The sequence below is a fragment of the Lissotriton vulgaris genome, chromosome 5 (genome assembly GCF_964263255.1).
Source record: "Lissotriton vulgaris chromosome 5, aLisVul1.2, whole genome shotgun sequence".
NCBI classification, from domain to species: Eukaryota; Metazoa; Chordata; class Amphibia; order Caudata; family Salamandridae; genus Lissotriton; species Lissotriton vulgaris.
Genome location: NC_141693.1, coordinates 250,691,917 through 250,709,988, shown reverse-complemented (window position 1 = coordinate 250,709,988; position 18,072 = coordinate 250,691,917). Strand labels below are relative to the sequence as shown.

The 18,072-nt window shown below is 47.1% G+C and overlaps 1 protein-coding gene across 1 annotated transcript in view; it reads left to right on the top strand.

Moving 5' to 3' along the window:
* Positions 1–415: 415 nt before the first annotated feature.
* The window catches only part of AGTRAP (angiotensin II receptor associated protein), a 44,751-nt gene continuing 27,094 nt past the window's right edge, over positions 416–18,072 (top strand). The window contains exon 1 of the mRNA XM_086921298.1: positions 416–626. Coding sequence (XP_086777424.1) covers positions 600–626 — 27 coding nt within the window. The 5' untranslated portion in view covers positions 416–599. The remainder of the gene's footprint in view (positions 627–18,072) is intronic.

The following is an 18,072-nucleotide window of genomic DNA, read 5'->3' as shown; positions in this document are numbered from 1 at the left end:
TGCAGTAACAACCATTGACAAAGCCAATATTCCTGACTTGTAGGTAGGATGTTACTTGTTTTATCATATATCTGGATGCAATGACAGAAACAGCAAAATACAAGTCGGGTGGCACACTATGCTAGGGACAGATTTTTAGTTTGTGTTTAAAGCCACGCCCTTAATTACATTGGCCACGATCTTTGAGAGACCCCCCAGCTTGTTCATCCCACTTAAAGCCCAGCTCTTAAGATTGTTTATCCTCCATTGATTTCAATTTGCTCACCGGACAACCTCATAAATAGCGATCTTCATCCTCATTCACCAAACCTGGAGTTGACAGGTCGGGTTGTCATTTGCGTGGTCAGAGTGCCCTCTAGTGACAACTCTGTGTAGTTACAGGCTTACTATATTGCCAGTCCAGGAAGCATTCGCCACAGCGAAAAACTTTTGCTTCCTTTCACGCGGTTTGGGCGCCTCTCTTAGGAACGCCACAGAAACAGGATTTCTACCCTCGTACGAGCCACGTGATTGGGCATCATTCCTCCCCTGATCACATGACGACCCCGCCCTTAACTGTCACGTGAAATTTGGAGTTCAGTGAAAGCAACAGACAAACCATGGAGCTGCCGGCGGTGAACCTGAAGGTACAAGGAGTGTGTGTGACTGAAGGGGCCACCTGGCGCAAGGGTCGGGAGATAAGAGGGCGCAGGGAAGAACCGATACGGTGGCGTCCTAAGTGGCGAGACTTGCAAGTAGTCACGGCGGGAGAAAGTGGGGGATACCAATGGGTGTAAGAGATGGGAGTCTAGTTAGCTGTACCCGAGGGGCCCGGGAGACCTGGCACTGTCTGTGGAGTGGTAAGTGCAAATGGCCTCTAAAGATGCATGGCAGGTGGACGTCGTCGGCTTCCTGCACCCTCACCAATGCATTATTTTTAAAGTTTTCATCAAGCAGTAAAAGGTTCAAAAAGTGCCCCCTGGTGGCAGTCTTTCACACCGGTACCCAATGCCGCTTCTCACACAACCCACTGGTGCCATTGGCCGCATCTCTTCATACTACCGGTGTCCGCACCGCACTCTGCCCGCTGATGCCACTGCCAGTTTTTACACTGCCCTCTGGTGCTATTGACAGCATCTCATAGTGCCTAGAGGTGTCGGCCTCTCATACTGCCCTGTAGTGCTACTTACAGCATCTCATACTACCCCCTGGTGCCACTTACAGAATCTCATACTGCCCACTGGTGCTATTGACAGGTTCAAATATTGCCTACGGGTGTCAGCCTCGTACTGCCCTGCGGTGCCACTTACAGCATCTCATACTGCCCACTGGTGCTATTAACAGGTTCTCATACTGCCTACAGGTGTCAGCCTCTCATACTGCCCTGTGGTGCCATTTACAGCATCTCCTAGTGCCCACCAGTGTGCGATTCGTGACCTGCTCGCTGGCACCAGCATTGCATACTGCCCACTGGCTTCAAATACTGCCTGCCGTGGTCTTGCAACGCTCATAGTGCTAGCTCCTTGCACTGTTCAAACGTGTGATCGACGTGTATGGTCGCTCACCAGTGTGTCCTCTGCTTCTGCCCCGTTCCAGTGTCTCGTGCTGTGCACAGTGCAAGAGTATCGTGCGGCTCACATTTCCTTCCCCCTTGTGTGTGGCACTGCATCCCGCGTAAACACCTTAGATCGCCCAACCGTAGCAGCTTCACGAGTCACCTGCTTCCCACGTGCCCCACGGGTTGCCCCTCTGTGCCACTGCCTTGCCGGGGGTGTTCCTGACGTATTTCACCCGTGTCCTGCCCATGAAGCGCTCCCACCATTAGCATCACACGAGCTTAGGAAGAGGACTACAGACCCCGTGCCCAGTCAATGCATGACCTCTTCGCTGAGAGTGCAACAGCACTAGCAGGTAGCAAATTGTAACTATAGTGGCCATAGTGAAATACGTGTAGGATTACCACTTATCAATATATTTAGCAAAAAATGTGGTTGGGCCAATGGTGAGAAAGCTGGGGGCAGAGGTGCCACTGATATAGTGGGGTGGAACTTAAAAAAACGGCAAAGGGGGGGGGGGGGGGGGGGGCTGGTGGCCTGCTTTCTAAACCGAGTCTGTGTCCCCCTTGGTGTGTGTAAATGGGGGTCTCCATACCCACTAAGCCAATGCCCCTAGCTTTAGCGGCCTTAGCGGGTAGGAAGACACATGGTTAGAGGGGCTCAGGCCCTTCAGGCAGAGGTGATCTAGTGCTGCAGCTGGACCAGGGCAAAAATAACAATTGATGGACAGAATGCAGGACAATGTCATACATTCACCCCAGTACAGAGATCTGGGCCTAAATCCATTGCTTTTTTTGCTCACCATGCCATTCCAGTTTGGACCCAGCCCTGTGCAAATCAGTCTTTACCCTGCGCCCAATAGGAAGAGTCCAGCCCAAACTGCCAGGCCAGGTCCTCCCTGGGCTGGAAACAAGCATCCTAGGACCGGTTTCGGGATTTCAGCTCTCATCAGCCAGGATAGCTTGATTCCAGTGGCATGGAGAGCACAGGACCCACGTCTGGGCACACCCGTCCCACTCAGGGGGACAAATGCAAAAAGAACAATTGATGGACAGAATGCAGAACAAGGTCATACTGGACTAGGGCACCTTCCATAGCAGGGCATAGCTGGGCGCACTGAAGGTCGGGCAGTGTCCACTCAGCGTTGGGGGTTGATGTGCCTATCTGTCCTGTCCTTCTGGGGCCGGCCCGGTATGTCCTTAGGAGCCTGGTGTTGCAGAGGGCATGCAAAGTGAGCGCAGGACACCAGGCGAGGATAAAAGGATGCGGAACCTTCCTTGTGACATGGACGGAACGTGCGCTACTACATCCCGGCGGGGACGGGGGGTTGGGGGTAGGGGGCAGTAGTTATATGCTTTTTGAGAAGTTGCAACAAAACTTGTAAACCTACTTGACACCAGAGTGCAAGGCGGTTCCTAAAGATCACATTGGGGAGAGTTGGGGGGTGGGAGGGAAGTCTGGTCTGCAGCGCAGAGAGACAGGTGGGTTGAAACACACACTTGCTGTCCGTGGGGTAAGCTGGGGTGGTCTTTAAAGGTACGAGTTTTATTTTTTTTTAAAATGATGTCGCTGACCAGTCTTGGAAGTCGCTTTGAGCTCTTGGATGCACCGTGAGGTGTTCCCCGGATGCTTTTTCACATCTCCCCACCCTCAGATGCCTTCACACGCCCGCGAAATGTCTCTTGCTGTGGAGAATCCCTCCCCCTCCAGGACATAGTTCTCCCTGTTGCCCTTCATGGGAGGGTCTTCAGGAGATGAACTCGCCCCTTCCAAGGAACCGTTTCTCACCGGGCTTTTATTGTGAGGGGTTCAGCAGAACCCCCACATCGGAGACTTGTACTCACCATTAAGGGCGTGACGAGAACCCCACGCTCTACGGGGGTTGTCTCTCCTTCTCCCCTCGGGTGTCTGTCTTCACCTCACCCCCCCTTCCTCCTGATATGTTCTCGGCGCAGCTCATCATGTGAGGGTCTCGGGCTCCTCCCGTGAAAGGGCTCTCTTTCATCCCAAGTGTCTCACATGATTTTGGGCCTCACGAGGAGACCGCCGCTGCTTTTCCTGCTTAATGTTATCTAGATTTATGCCCTTCTTAACTACCCCCGACACCTCTTAAACACCCCCCCCCAACAAACACACACACACACACTTCACAAGCTGTTTACCATTCCTGCTTCTGTGTGACAGTTTTGAGGCCGCGCTTCCGGGACGTTGCACAAACACAGGCTTCACTGTTTCCTAACAGGCCGCTTCCTCGGTGCAAACTGTGTTTAAGGTCCCCGGCGACTCACGTATGCCACAGATATTCATGGCACGGGGGCTCAGAAGCCCGTGTCACGCCCTCACAGTCCAGACAATAGACTGTCGGTGTGTTTTTCACGGTTCCCGATAAGTTTCGGGTGAGAGGGTGCAGAGTGACCAGGCCAGTTTTAAGAGCAAATGGACACTTTATTAGTACTGGTGTGCTGCTGAGACTTATATACGTTGCAACATATGTCAAACCATCCCACCTCAATAATATAATGTTCAAACAAGCCCCCCCTCACCGTTAAGCCTCAGTCTCAACAGGAACCAATCCCAAACAAGCCATCCAAACCGCCCTCACCATCCCCCGTCATTTAATTCTTACATCTTTAACACATGCCCCAACCATCGCTTCATGACACCCTCTCTGCCAACGCCTGCCCTGCCAGGCCCCAACCCTCCCAGCCCATTTTGTGATCCTTATTCTGTTCTGCCACTTGTCCTCAGCGACAAACTAAAGCCTCAGCTTCACCCATAACAACAAATAAAACAAGCCAACTCAATGTTACCTAAAAAAAACAACAACATGGGGGTGGGAGGGAGCAAAGAACTGACCGGCCTATCAGGACCACAGTGCTCTATCCCTTTGTCCCCAATCTCCTGCTAAGACCCTGTCACCAGAGCCACTCCCTTGGCACCCATCAGCCAATCCAAGTACTGGAAACCACCGTCTCAAATTAAGAGCTTGTGCCACCTGGGCATGGACTGCACCACCTGCCTGAGACATCCCGGAAGTGGACATACAATAGATGCCACCCTTGGGAGCCCACATCAGGTGAGACTGCGCAGAATGACAAGGCCAATTTTAAAGAGGAAAAGACTGCTTTATTAGGACAGGTATGCAGCTGAAAGTTATAAACATCTCCCCGTATCTCAAACTACGCCATCTCATTAATGCATTGTAAAAACCATCCAAACATTTGTCACCACCCCTTATTTCATTCACTGACCTCTCACACATGCCCCAGCCTTTGCTCTCCTGTACTTTATCTGTAATGCTGGGCCCGACCCTTCTGGTCCATTTCGTGAACCCTATGCTTCTCTGCTACCTTGGAAAAACACCCTGAACAGGCGTTGGCCCCTCCTGAATAATTTCTGTATTACAGCTGTTGTCCTAACAGCCCCCAACATTGCACGACGAATAAGATGTCGCCATAACAGCCATAAACTCAATAGGTCCAGCGCGACACTGCCAACTTCTTTGCCAAGCAATCTAGTAACTCCAGCAAATATGACTCATTCCCCATGAAGGACAAATGCACCTCACCGTGTTGATAATACATGAAATCCTCCTTCTTAATGTCTCCATGCTCTACCACCCCAGGTCCATGCCTGGCAAAAACCTAGCATTTCTTTACGAATTTTCTGCCTGGCTCTTTCCACTGCACTGTATTCCATTGCCCCACGCCAAACTCGCTTTGTGTTCAAGGCTGTCCAAAACATATAAGTCCCGACCACCCCCTTCCAGTCATATCCAAATATTTTTTCATTTTTTTCAACAACCCCAAACCAGGTAGCTGCACTAAATAATTTTCCCCAAATGAATTAGCAGAGCATCAGGGCACGGTCTCGCACTCGCTAATTTAGATAAACACGGGAACAATTGCCCCCACCTCACCATACCATTCAGTCTTAATCTCTGATAATCATATCCTAAAATTTTCCCAAAAGGACCAGCTTCAGCTTGCTTAGTCACCCGTTTAATAAATGAATGGCTGAAAATCCAAATTGAAAAAATCGCCGTGCTGGGTCCCGCTACACAACCTGGAATCAAAACGAAACGTGTTTACAAACTGAACTCAGTACAACCGTTTAATATCCCTAATATAATGCAAACAACATCCGGGTGATCATCTATTCAGCCTTATAACTTCTCCTATTGATTGAATATCCTAATCTATTAGCTTTTGGTTCTTCACTAATCCTAAATGAATGGGTACCAAACTCCTATTGGTTCTCTCCCATGCGTGTCAACGCTTTCTGCATGACCACTAGCACCTGTGAAGCTGATAACCTTTTCCCATCTTTGTGACAAATTAGAATCCGCCCTAACTCTCCTGCCTCCCTGAACATCTGCCTAGCTTCTACCGGGCACACACACACACACACACTGTCCTGTATGTTTTGTCAGATTTGATCTGTTTTAGATTTTCTCAAATACAGATCCAACTGATTAAAAAAAAAAAAAAAATTAGATTGGCATCTTCCACCCTCAAACCCCCCCCCCCTTCCTGAGACCCCACCCAACAACTTTGAAATTTGAAAGGCTCCAAAAAATAACCAAACAACTTAGTTTCAAAAGAAGACAACACTCATCCTTTAGATCTCTTTCCAAACAAATCAACCTCTGCGTTGTCATAGGTTCCTGTTGAGTCCTCCTTCTCTTTTACCCACCCATGTAGCAGCTGCTGACCCATTTCCCCTGCAGTGAGTTCATATCCTCAGATTTTTTTCCCCATTAAAACGTATCCGGGTCCATTTCCATGCAATTGTGGCTGGGACTCCCCTGTCGATGTTCCTCATGATGAAACGCTACGTCCTCTTTACTAGGTGCCATATCTTTTGCGCCCTGCCCTCTTCTACTGGCCCCACTGACCACACATTCCTACCAAGCGTGCCTGTAAGCTGTTATGGTCCTATGAGCAATTACGTTCTCTGTCCATACCAAGACCCTCAATTTCCCAGATTGCCCTCAGTACCTTGGTTATCTGCAGATCTGCTCCGGGCTCCAAACCATGGAATCTGTGCCACTCTGCCTCAGTGAAAGGAAGCTGTTTTTATTAGCCTACTGGGGGGGCACATTTTCCGCACTTGCACTAGAGCCATTGACTCACTTTCATTGCCACAGACTAATACACTGTTACAGAGATAGGCAGAGGGAGAGACGGCGCTGGGCAGAGATAGATGGATCAGTGTTGGTAGAGGTGTGAGCGAGGGAGCGAGGGAGGGAGGTATAGAGGTAGAGACATCTAACAGTAAGTGGATATAAAGATGTAGATAAACGTACATCTTTTTTGTTTCTCTATTGCATCCTATCATTCTCTTTCCTTGTCTATCTCTCCTCCTCCTGACCGTCTTTTTCTTTTTAATCTATTTGGCTTTATTTAATGCAATTTCTATATAGCGCGAACTTTACCCGAAGGTGTCAGAGCGCTTTACATAAGAACCAGTTGCAAAACATAAGGACTTGGGATTACATGCGTTACATACAAGATACAAACAGAAAAAATTGCAAATGTACAAGATGTAAAGTCTCACAAGAAAGAGATACAAACAGAAAGAAAAATTGCAAATGTGCAAGTAGTAAAGTCACTCGAGGAAGAGATACAAATGGATATACTTTAAGAGTCACATAGGAATGGTAGAGAGTACAAAGGTCTACTGCATATACTAGTGATTAGAGTTATCTCTATATACATAGAGATAACTATGCCTCTATTTCCCCAATTCTCCCTGCTTGTCCATCGTGCTTGCTCTGTCTCTAACGGTTTCTGTCTCTTTCTTTCTCTTGGCCTACCTCTCCATCTTTATCTTGCCCTCCTTTCTGTCTGTGTCATCCTGGCTATCTTTTCTATGTCCCTCCCGTCTTTGATTCAGCTGTCTCTCCTGCCATCTGTCTATCCCCGACCTCTCTCTCTTTGTCTGTTTCTCTTTCTCGGTCTCTCTTTCTCGGTCTCAACTCTGTGTCCCCCTCAACACCCTTCCTTCCTCTGTCTTTTAACTGCCTTTGCTTCTTGTTCTTTCTTTGTCTTTCCAGTTCTTTCCTGCCCAGTCCCTCTTTCTTTCTCCCCATTCCTGTCTCCGCATTTGTTTGCATCCTAGCCCTGGGCAGTTCCTGTGTTATATGAAAGCATATTAGTTTCTGTGTGAATGGCCTGGGCCGCAGAACTGCAGATCTTTGTGTGTTCAGTGCTTTATTTTCTTTACACGCGGATTGAAAAGCTTCAGGTGGGAAATGCTGTAAATTGCCTTGGGCTTTCCTAGTGATGTCTGATGCATGGAGCGATTAACCGCAAATGCTGGGGGAAGAGTTTTTCAGGTGTCTTCTTTTCATGCATCTGTGGGGACAGGAGACATTTCATGGCAGATTTATCAAGGGTTTGCGCCAGGGCAGAGTCTCATAAAGGGACACGAAGAGATGCAAACTCTTGCAAGGATATTTACATTGCAGCTATTGTGCTTTACAGATACATATATCGCCCTCGAGGGTATCCGCGTGCTGAGCAGGTGTGTGTGCATAGCTCTGCCTGTGGTAGGTTGGTTAATTGAAATGCCAGGTCTTCAGCTGCTTGCAGAATTCAAAAAGAGAGTCGGAAGCTCTGATGTGGGGTGGGAGGCTGTTCCAAGCTTTAGGAGCAATGTAAGAGATCGCCGTCATCCTGATATGGTACTGTGTATGTATGTGTCAGATGTGTGTGATTGGGAGCCCTATAGAGCAGAGGTGTTTCAGCGATCTGTGTAAGGAGGTGGGACTGTTCAGGTAGGTGGTGTCTAACATGTGTAGTGCCTTAAATGTGTGTGAGTAGTTTGAAATGAGCGCGTTTGTGTATCGGAAGCCAGTGTAGCTCCCTGAGGTGTGGTCTGATGTGAGTTCTATGTGGGAGGTTAAGGATGAGTCTTGCTGTCGAGCCTTAAATGGTTTGTAGTCTTTCAATGCAAAAGGTATGTTTTTCTTGGAAGGGTGACATTTTCTCAGTGAAAATAGCATTTAGCACTTCTTTGTGCCACTTTGTCTTCAAGGGGGTTTTACATGGGTATAACTTGGGCAGAGTGCATAAAAACCCATAGTTTTTGACTCAAAGTCCAATCTACTAAAACAGCCAGACCAGACTTTCCATCAAAAAACCATGCTTCTTTAAAGCAGGTGCTAACGAGGAGAATCGTTAATTTCTACAAATATTCTGCAAATTGCATGTGTGCTGCATCATACAGCATATATGCAATGATTAGAATGCTTTAAGTGTTTGTCTAGACCCTAGGATTTTGTCCTGAATAGTTAGGTTACCAGTAAAAAAAACTATGCTACACCTCTTGCACACCACTGTACCATAGTCCAAAGGTTGTGCATGGTGGTACTTAGCATTTACAGTGCACTAGCGCAGTGGTAGCAAGCAGCAGCAGGTCATTTCTAGGCCGAGCCTACCAGACCCCATTGCAAAACAAACATTCCCAGCTTTCCAAGAACTTACAGTGGACTTAAAGCCTGCCCATTGCTTACGATTGCTGTCGCCCTCGTTTGCTTGCTTCACATTCGATGGGTTGCCTTGTCCCTCTTGCATTTGTCTCTTCTTGAAACATATCCTCTTTACTTGTGTCCTTCCACAGTGCACGTTTAGTGAACAAATTTTTTCTTTTTGCTTGAACGCTCAGAGCGTGCATGTGTTCTCCAGCTGTTGCCTACCTGTGCTTCTCTCGCCACCCCATGCTCCATGTTAATCTCGCTCATCTGTGTGCTTCCCATACCCTGTGCTCCTCGTTGCGCTATGTTGCTCTCTCTCTCTCCTGTGTGCTCCTTCCTCTGTGCTGCTGTTGCCTGTGAGCTTCTCTCTGTGCCCCAGTGCTCTTCTCTACTTTGTGTGTATTTCCACCCGCCCTTCTTGTCCCTCTCTGCCTCAAGCACATATTTTCCTTTTTTAGGTCTCGTAGAGAGACCTAATTGCCGTTAAACCAGAAAGCTAAAAGGCGGATTTTGCCGAGTGCATGTGTGTCTGTGCACGCGCACTCCATTTGCTTCCCGAGCCGCCTGCCTGCTTCACACAGAGCCATCAGCCTCCCTCCCACCTCCCCCCTAATTGCTTTCCCTTATCACGGCCGCGAGGCCATGAGCTACTTAAAAGGGATCCGCTCCCCGCCTCCCCCCCCTTTCCCCCCGCCGCTTGTCCTGTCTATTGAGACTTTCTCACCTCTCTCCTTATCTCCTTTTCTCTCCCACTAGCTTCACTTCTGTGGTTTTCTGCTGTCAACCCTCATTTCTTCCTTCCACTTTATTCCCTCCTATCTATCGTTCTCTTTCTATGTATATCCAAGTCACCAGCCTCACCTCTGCTATTTTCTTTTCTCTTTCTCCTACACCTATGTTTCTCTACCCACTCTACCCCCAGAATTTTCCCACTTTATTTTCTTTTCTAATCTCCTCTTTTGTCTAATCGCCCACAACCTTTTCACCTGCCTTTCTCCCTGTTTCAACCCTGCATTTGCTTCTCTGTCTGCCTTTACCAATTTATTTTCTCTTTTACTTTCTACATGTAATGGTTTCTATCTCTGTGCCTCTCTCCAGACTGCCAACCCCTTGTTCTTTCTGTGTCTCACTCCCCGCAGTCACTAACAGCCCTGGCTTATCGTTGCCAAAACTGTTTGCTATCGAGTATCCATTTCCAACCTTGCATCCAGCAACAGGCTGTACTAGAGTGACGTTTTATAAATCACGCAGCAATTTGTTTAAAAAATCCATGCTGTGTTTATCCTGGTCACATTTGGTACTTTTAACTGGCCTGTCCGGCTTCACAGCGGTCCCCCCCCAAACAGCCCTTTCTTGCATTGGCTCAGGGGAGTTTGCATAAACACGTTGCTTAATCAGCTGAGTGCATGTGATCTCTGGTGGGGCCTGCCTGCACTCTCTGCCTCCATCACAAGGGTAGATGGCCTGTCTCTCTATTTGCGTGACATTGTTTGCCTTCTCATTGGAAACAGTGCAGCCCATTATTCCGTTTCTCCCAGTGGTATTTCTAGCAGCGACCTCCAAAGTGTTCACTTTCCCATGCACACAGCACTCTGGTGCCAAAAATTACTTAGAAGACTTCGGAGGCAGATAGACTCCCAAGGTTAATCAATCAAATCAATCAGGATTTTTAAAGCGCAGATGCCCTTGCCTGGTGTTGCTGCATCTTGTCATGGAGGTCTTTTTATTTATCTTTATTCAAGACTTTTCAGACATCCATGTCTCTTCAGTGGATAGTTTGTGATTTTAGATTCGAAGTTTGGCTGTCGCTTGGATGCAAGTTGCATAGAACAATTTACATAAAAGTATAGTTCTGTTTTTATTATGCTCTGGCAAGTTTAATGTGTGGGTTCATGTAACTATTATTGAAGTATTCTGCTTATGAAGCTGCTGGTTGTCAGACCTAAGTTGTGGGCTATACTGCATGATGTGTTACAGCAACTGTGTTATGTTTTTCCATGCCAGAGCCCCTTCAACCAAAACTTGAAATAAGATCTAATTCATATGCTTGTAAAGAGTACATTTCTTTCTGGTGGTCTCTTAACCTCATTACTGGAACCACATACATTCACTCCATAATACACAGGTAAAATACATTGTCTGGCTCTGCTTCCTGCTTGTTTATCTCCACGTCTCTCTTTCCTTCTCTTTCTTTTCAGTGTGATTCCACTGACAGCACATCTACCATTTTGCGCTCCCTGGCAATGGGTCAATGTGCTAGTTATAGAGTACTTGTGTGTTCGTACCCACAACCCCCCCACACAAACCCCCCCCCCCACACATACAATCCCCCACACACACACACCCCACACACAACCCCCCCACACACACCCAGACCACCCCCACACAACCTCCCACACAACTCCACACACAACCACACACACACAACCACCCACACACACAACCCCCCACACACACAACTCGACACACAACCCCACACCCACACAACCAACCACATACACACAGCCCCCCCCACACACACCACAACCCCACACACACACACAACCCCACACACACACACAACCCCACACACACACACACCCCCACACACACACACACACCCACACACACACACACACCCCCACACACACCCCCCCACACACACAACCCCCCCCACACAACCCCCCCCACACAACCCCCCACACACAACCCCCCACACACAACCCCCCACACACAACCACACACACACAACCCCACACACATACAACCCCAAACACACGCAACCCCCCACACACAACCACAAGCACACACACAACCACACTCAACCACACACACAACCTGCACACACAACCAACCCCCCCACACACACAACCCCACACCCCCAACACACGCAACCCCCCACACACGCAACCCCCCACACCCACGCAACCCCCCACACCCACGCAACCCCCCACACCCACGCAACCCCCCCCCACACACAACCCCCCATACACACACAACCCCCACACACAAACCCCCCACACACACACAACCTTTCCACACACAACCCCCTACATACACACAACCCCACACACACACAACCACAAACACCCAAACCCCCCACACGCACACCCACACAACCCCCCACACACAACCCCCAACACCCAAACACAACCCCCCACACACACAATCACACACAACCACACTCAACCACACACACAACCCCACACACACACCCAACGCCCCCACACACACCCACACACACAACCCACCACCGACACACAACCCCACACACACACAACCCCACACACAACCCCCAAACACAACTACACGCACACAACCCTACACACACACAACCCCCCACACACAACCCACCCACACACAACACACCCACACCCCACCCGACGCACCCCCCCACACACACACACAACCCCACACACAACCCCCAAACACAACTACACACACACAACCCTACACACGCACACAACCCCCCCACACACACAACCCCCCACACACAACCCACCCACACACAACACACCCACACCCCACCCGACGCACCCCCCCCCACACACACACAACCAGACACACCCACACACACAACCCCGCACACACACAACCCCGCACACACACAACCCCGCACACACACAACCCCGCACACACACAACACCCCCACACACACACACAACCCCCCCACACACACACACAACCCCCCCACACACACACACAACCCCCACACACACACACAACCCCCCACACACACACACAACCCCCCACACACACAAAACACCCCCACACACACACACAACCCCCCCACACACACACACACAACCATCTATCTATCTATGGCCCTCACTCTATCCATCTATCTAGGGCCCTCACTCTATCCATCTATCTATTGCCCTCACTCTATCTATCTATCGGCCTCACTCTATCTATCGCCCTCTATCGGCCGCCCTCTATCGGCCTCACTCTATCTATCTATCTATCGGCCTCACTCTATCTATCGTCCTCACTCTATCTATCTATCTATCTATCGTCCTCACTCTATCTATCTATCGTCCTCACTCTATCTATCTATCGTCCTCACTCTATCTATTTATCTATCTATCTTTCTATCGATTGCCCTCACTCTATCCATCTGTCGCCCTCACTCTATTTATCTATCGCCCTCACTCTATTTATCTATCGCCCTCACTCTATTTATCTATCGCCCTCACTCTATTTATCTATCGCCCTCACTCTATTTATCTATCGCCCTCACTCTATTTATCTATCGCCCTCACTCTATTTATCTATCGCCCTCACTCTATCTATCTATCGTCCTCACTCTATCTATCTATCGTCCTCACTCTATCTATCTATCGTCCTCACTCTATCTATCTATCGTCCTCACTCTATCTATCGTCCTCACTCTATCTATCTATCGATTGCCCTCACTCTATCCATCTGTCGCCCTCACTCTATTTATCTATCGCCCTCACTCTATTTATCTATCGCCCTCACTCTATCTATCGTCCTCTATCTGTCGCCCTCACTCTATCCATCTGTCGCCCTCACTCTATCTATCGCCCTCACTCTATTTATCTATCGCCCTCCCTCTATCTATCGTCCTCTATCTATCGCCCTCACTTTATCTATCGCCCTCACTCTATTTATCTATCGTCCTCACTCTATCTATCGTCCTCACTCTATCTATCTATCTTTCTATCGATTGCCCTCACTCTATCCATCTGTCGCCCTCACTCTATCTATCGTCCTCACTCTATCTATCTATCGTCCTCACTCTATCTATCTATCGTCCTCACTCTATCTATCTATCTATCGATTGCCCTCACTCTATCCATCTGTCGCCCTCACTCTATCTATCGCCCTCACTCTATTTATCTATCGTCCTCACTCTATCTATCGTCCTCACTCTATCTATCTATCGTCCTCACTCTATCTATCTATCTATCTATCTATCGATTGCCCTCACTCTATCCATCTGTCGACCTCACTCTATCTATCGCCCTCACTCTATTTATCTATCGTCCTCACTCTATCTATCTATCGTCCTCACTCTATCTATCTATCGTCCTCACTCTATCTATTTATCTATCTATCTTTCTATCGATTGCCCTCACTCTATCCATCTGTCGCCCTCACTCTATTTATCTATCGCCCTCACTCTATTTATCTATCGCCCTCACTCTATTTATCTATCGCCCTCACTCTATTTATCTATCGCCCTCACTCTATTTATCTATCGCCCTCACTCTATTTATCTATCGCCCTCACTCTATTTATCTATCGCCCTCACTCTATTTATCTATCGCCCTCACTCTATTTATCTATCGCCCTCACTCTATTTATCTATCGCCCTCACTCTATTTATCTATCGCCCTCACTCTATTTATCTATCGCCCTCACTCTATTTATCTATCGCCCTCACTCTATTTATCTATCGCCCTCACTCTATCTATCGCCCTCACTCTATCTATCGCCCTCACTCTATCTATCGCCCTCACTCTATCTATCTATCGCCCTCACTCTATCTATCTATCGCCCTCACTCTTATCTATCTATCGCCCTCACTCTTATCTATCGCCCTCACTCTATTTATCTATCGTCCTCACTCTATCTATCTATCGTCCTCACTCTATCTATCTATCGTCCTCACTCTATCTATTTATCTATCTATCTTTCTATCGATTGCCCTCACTCTATTTATCTGTCGCCCTCACTCTATTTATCTATCGCCCTCACTCTATTTATCTATCGCCCTCACTCTATTTATCTATCGCCCTCACTCTATTTATCTATCGCCCTCACTCTATTTATCTATCGCCCTCACTCTATTTATCTATCGCCCTCACTCTATTTATCTATCGCCCTCACTCTATTTATCTATCGCCCTCACTCTATTTATCTATCGCCCTCACTCTATTTATCTATCGCCCTCACTCTATTTATCTATCGCCCTCACTCTATTTATCTATCGCCCTCACTCTATTTATCTATCGCCCTCACTCTATTTATCTATCGCCCTCACTCTATTTATCTATCGCCCTCACTCTATTTATCTATCGCCCTCACTCTATCTATCTATCGCCCTCACTCTATCTATCTATCGCCCTCACTCTATCTATCTATCGCCCTCCCTCTATCTATCTATCGCCCTCCCTCTATCTATCTATCGCCCTCACTCTATCTATCTATCGCCCTCACTCTATCTATCGCCCTCACTCTATCTATCTATCTATCTATCGATTGCCCTCACTCTATCTATCTATCTATCTATCGATTGCCCTCACTCTATCCATCTGTCGACCTCACTCTATCTATCGCCCTCACTCTATTTATCTATCGTCCTCACTCTATCTATCTATCTATCTTTCTATCGATTGCCCTCACTCTATCCATCTGTCGCCCTCACTCTATTTATCTATCGCCCTCACTCTATTTATCTATCGCCCTCACTCTATTTATCTATCGCCCTCACTCTATCTATCTATCGCCCTCACTCTATCTATCTATCGCCCTCACTCTATCTATCTATCGCCCTCCCTCTATCTATCTATCGCCCTCCCTCTATCTATCTATCGCCCTCCCTCTATCTATCGCCCTCCCTCTATCTATCTATCGCCCTCCCTCTATCTATCTATCGCCCTCCCTCTATCTATCTATCGCCCTCCCTCTATCTATCTATCGCCCTCCCTCTATCTATCTATCGCCCTCCCTCTATCTATCTATCGCCCTCACTCTATCTATCGCCCTCACTCTATCTATCGCCCTCACTCTATCTATCTATCGCCCTCACTCTATCTATCTATCGCCCTCACTCTATCTATCTATCGCCCTCACTCTATCTATCTATCGCCCTCACTCTATTTATCTATCGCCCTCACTCTATCTATCGTCCTCTATCTATCGCCCTCACTCTATCTATCGTCCTCTATCTATCGCCCTCACTCTATTTATCTATCGCCCTCACTCTATCTATCGTCCTCTATCTATCGCCCTCACTCTATTTATCTATCGTCCTCACTCTATCTATCGTCCTCACTCTATCTATCTATCGCCCTCACTCTATTTATCTATCGTCCTCACTCTATCTATCTATCGCCCTCACTCTATTTATCTATCGTCCTCACTCTATCTATCGTCCTCACTCTATCTATCTATCGCCCTCACTCTATCTATCGCCCTCACTCTATCTATCGCCCTCACTCTATCTATCGCCCTCCGTCTATCTATCTCACTCTATAGCCCTCACTCTATCTATCTATCGCCCTCACTCTATCTATCTCACTCTATAGCCCTCACTCTATCTATCTATCGCCCTCACTCTATCTATCTATCGCCCTCACTCTATCTATCGGCCTCACTCTATCTATCTATCGGCCTCACTCTATCTATCTATCGCCCTCCGTCTATCTATCTCACTCTATAGCCCTCACTCTATCTATCTATCGCCCTCACTCTATCTATCTATCGCCCTCACTCTATCTATCGGCCTCACTCTATCTATCTATCGGCCTCCGTCTATCTATCTCACTCTATAGCCCTCACTCTATCTATCTATCGCCCTCACTCTATCGCATCACCACAACATCACTCAGGGGCACCATAACATCACTCAGGGGCACCACAACATCACTATGCGCTACCACAGCATCACTGAACGCTACAGCATCACTCGTTGCCACCACAACATCACTCAGCGCCACCACAGCATCAATCTGTGCAACCATTCAACAACAACTGGTTCAAATATGTTCTCTCAATGTTTCAATCTTTATTACAAATGTCACAAAAAGATGTTAATATTTCACTTCTGTTCTTGGATTTTCGTTACAATAAAATACACTGAACATAATCTTCACAAAAGTTATTTACAAAAGTTAAAGCTATTGACATTATAAATTACAATAACTTTTATGTAAGTATTAATTATTTAAAAAAATTAAAAGCCATTGTTATTTGCAATATCAATACATCTAAGTCACGTAAATACAACACATATTGCATTACAAATACTATAGGTGTCACATTTGCGAAAGTTAAAACCATTGACATTGTAAATGACAAAGCCATTAATTTCGCTATTTTCAAAACCAACACATAAATAAAAGATTTGGCATTTGCAATACCAATAGCTCAAACTTTCTTAATACGAGACCTATTGCATTGCAAATGCTTGTTTTTGTTTAGTTGAATCGGCAATGCTGATGCTCCATCACATGAACCCATCTATATATGCATGTAATATAGTTCTCAAAGGTAAGACCTATTGGCTTTGACAATGAGCGGTTTTCTCCCCTTTGTGTGACGCAATGCAGCAACTTTGGTTGTTGCGTAACATTGCCTAAACAAAAAAAAAAGATATATATGTGATCACGTCCCCTGTGAGGGACGAAACGCGTCATGGCTGCTGCACTATTCTGAGAGTTTAAACTGCAGTTGGCGAGCCACGGTGGTCCACACTCTTTTTCTTTCTGCCTTATGAAGATTGCCTGAATGGGAAGGAGTATATTTAGCGAAACTCATCGTTCTGATTTGCACATGCATTTCACTTGATAGAATGAAATAAAAAATAACTTGCAACTGAAGCGCATTGGAGTGTCAGTTTCTCCTTGTACACCTGCAAAGCTGTTTGGAGAGTAACGTGATGTGTGTGTGTGTGTGTATGTATGTGTGTATGTGTATATATATATATATATATATATATATATATATTCTATATCTTAACCTTCATTTTCAAGCTGGACAGACTTTCCCTCGAAGGTACCCAGAAAAAAATAACTCCTCTGTCTACAATCCGTGTTCAGAAAGTGAGGTTAGTCCCTGATGAATAAAGGGAGGTGCAGTCGGGTGTGTCCTAGTCAGCCAGAGCCTGCGTCTAGCTGCTTCCCCAAACGGAAGAGCACGCCGCCAGGTGTGCTTTAAATTGGAAATCATCAGGTGACAATATTGCAACGTTGAATTCCTTGTTGAGCAACCAGAAGGCTACTAGATGTTACTGTAATGACACGGGATTCTGGCCTTAGGGAAATCTACAAATGTTTTAAAAATACAATGAGTTGTTAATGTTTGTTTTGCCAGAAAGTCAATTTTAGC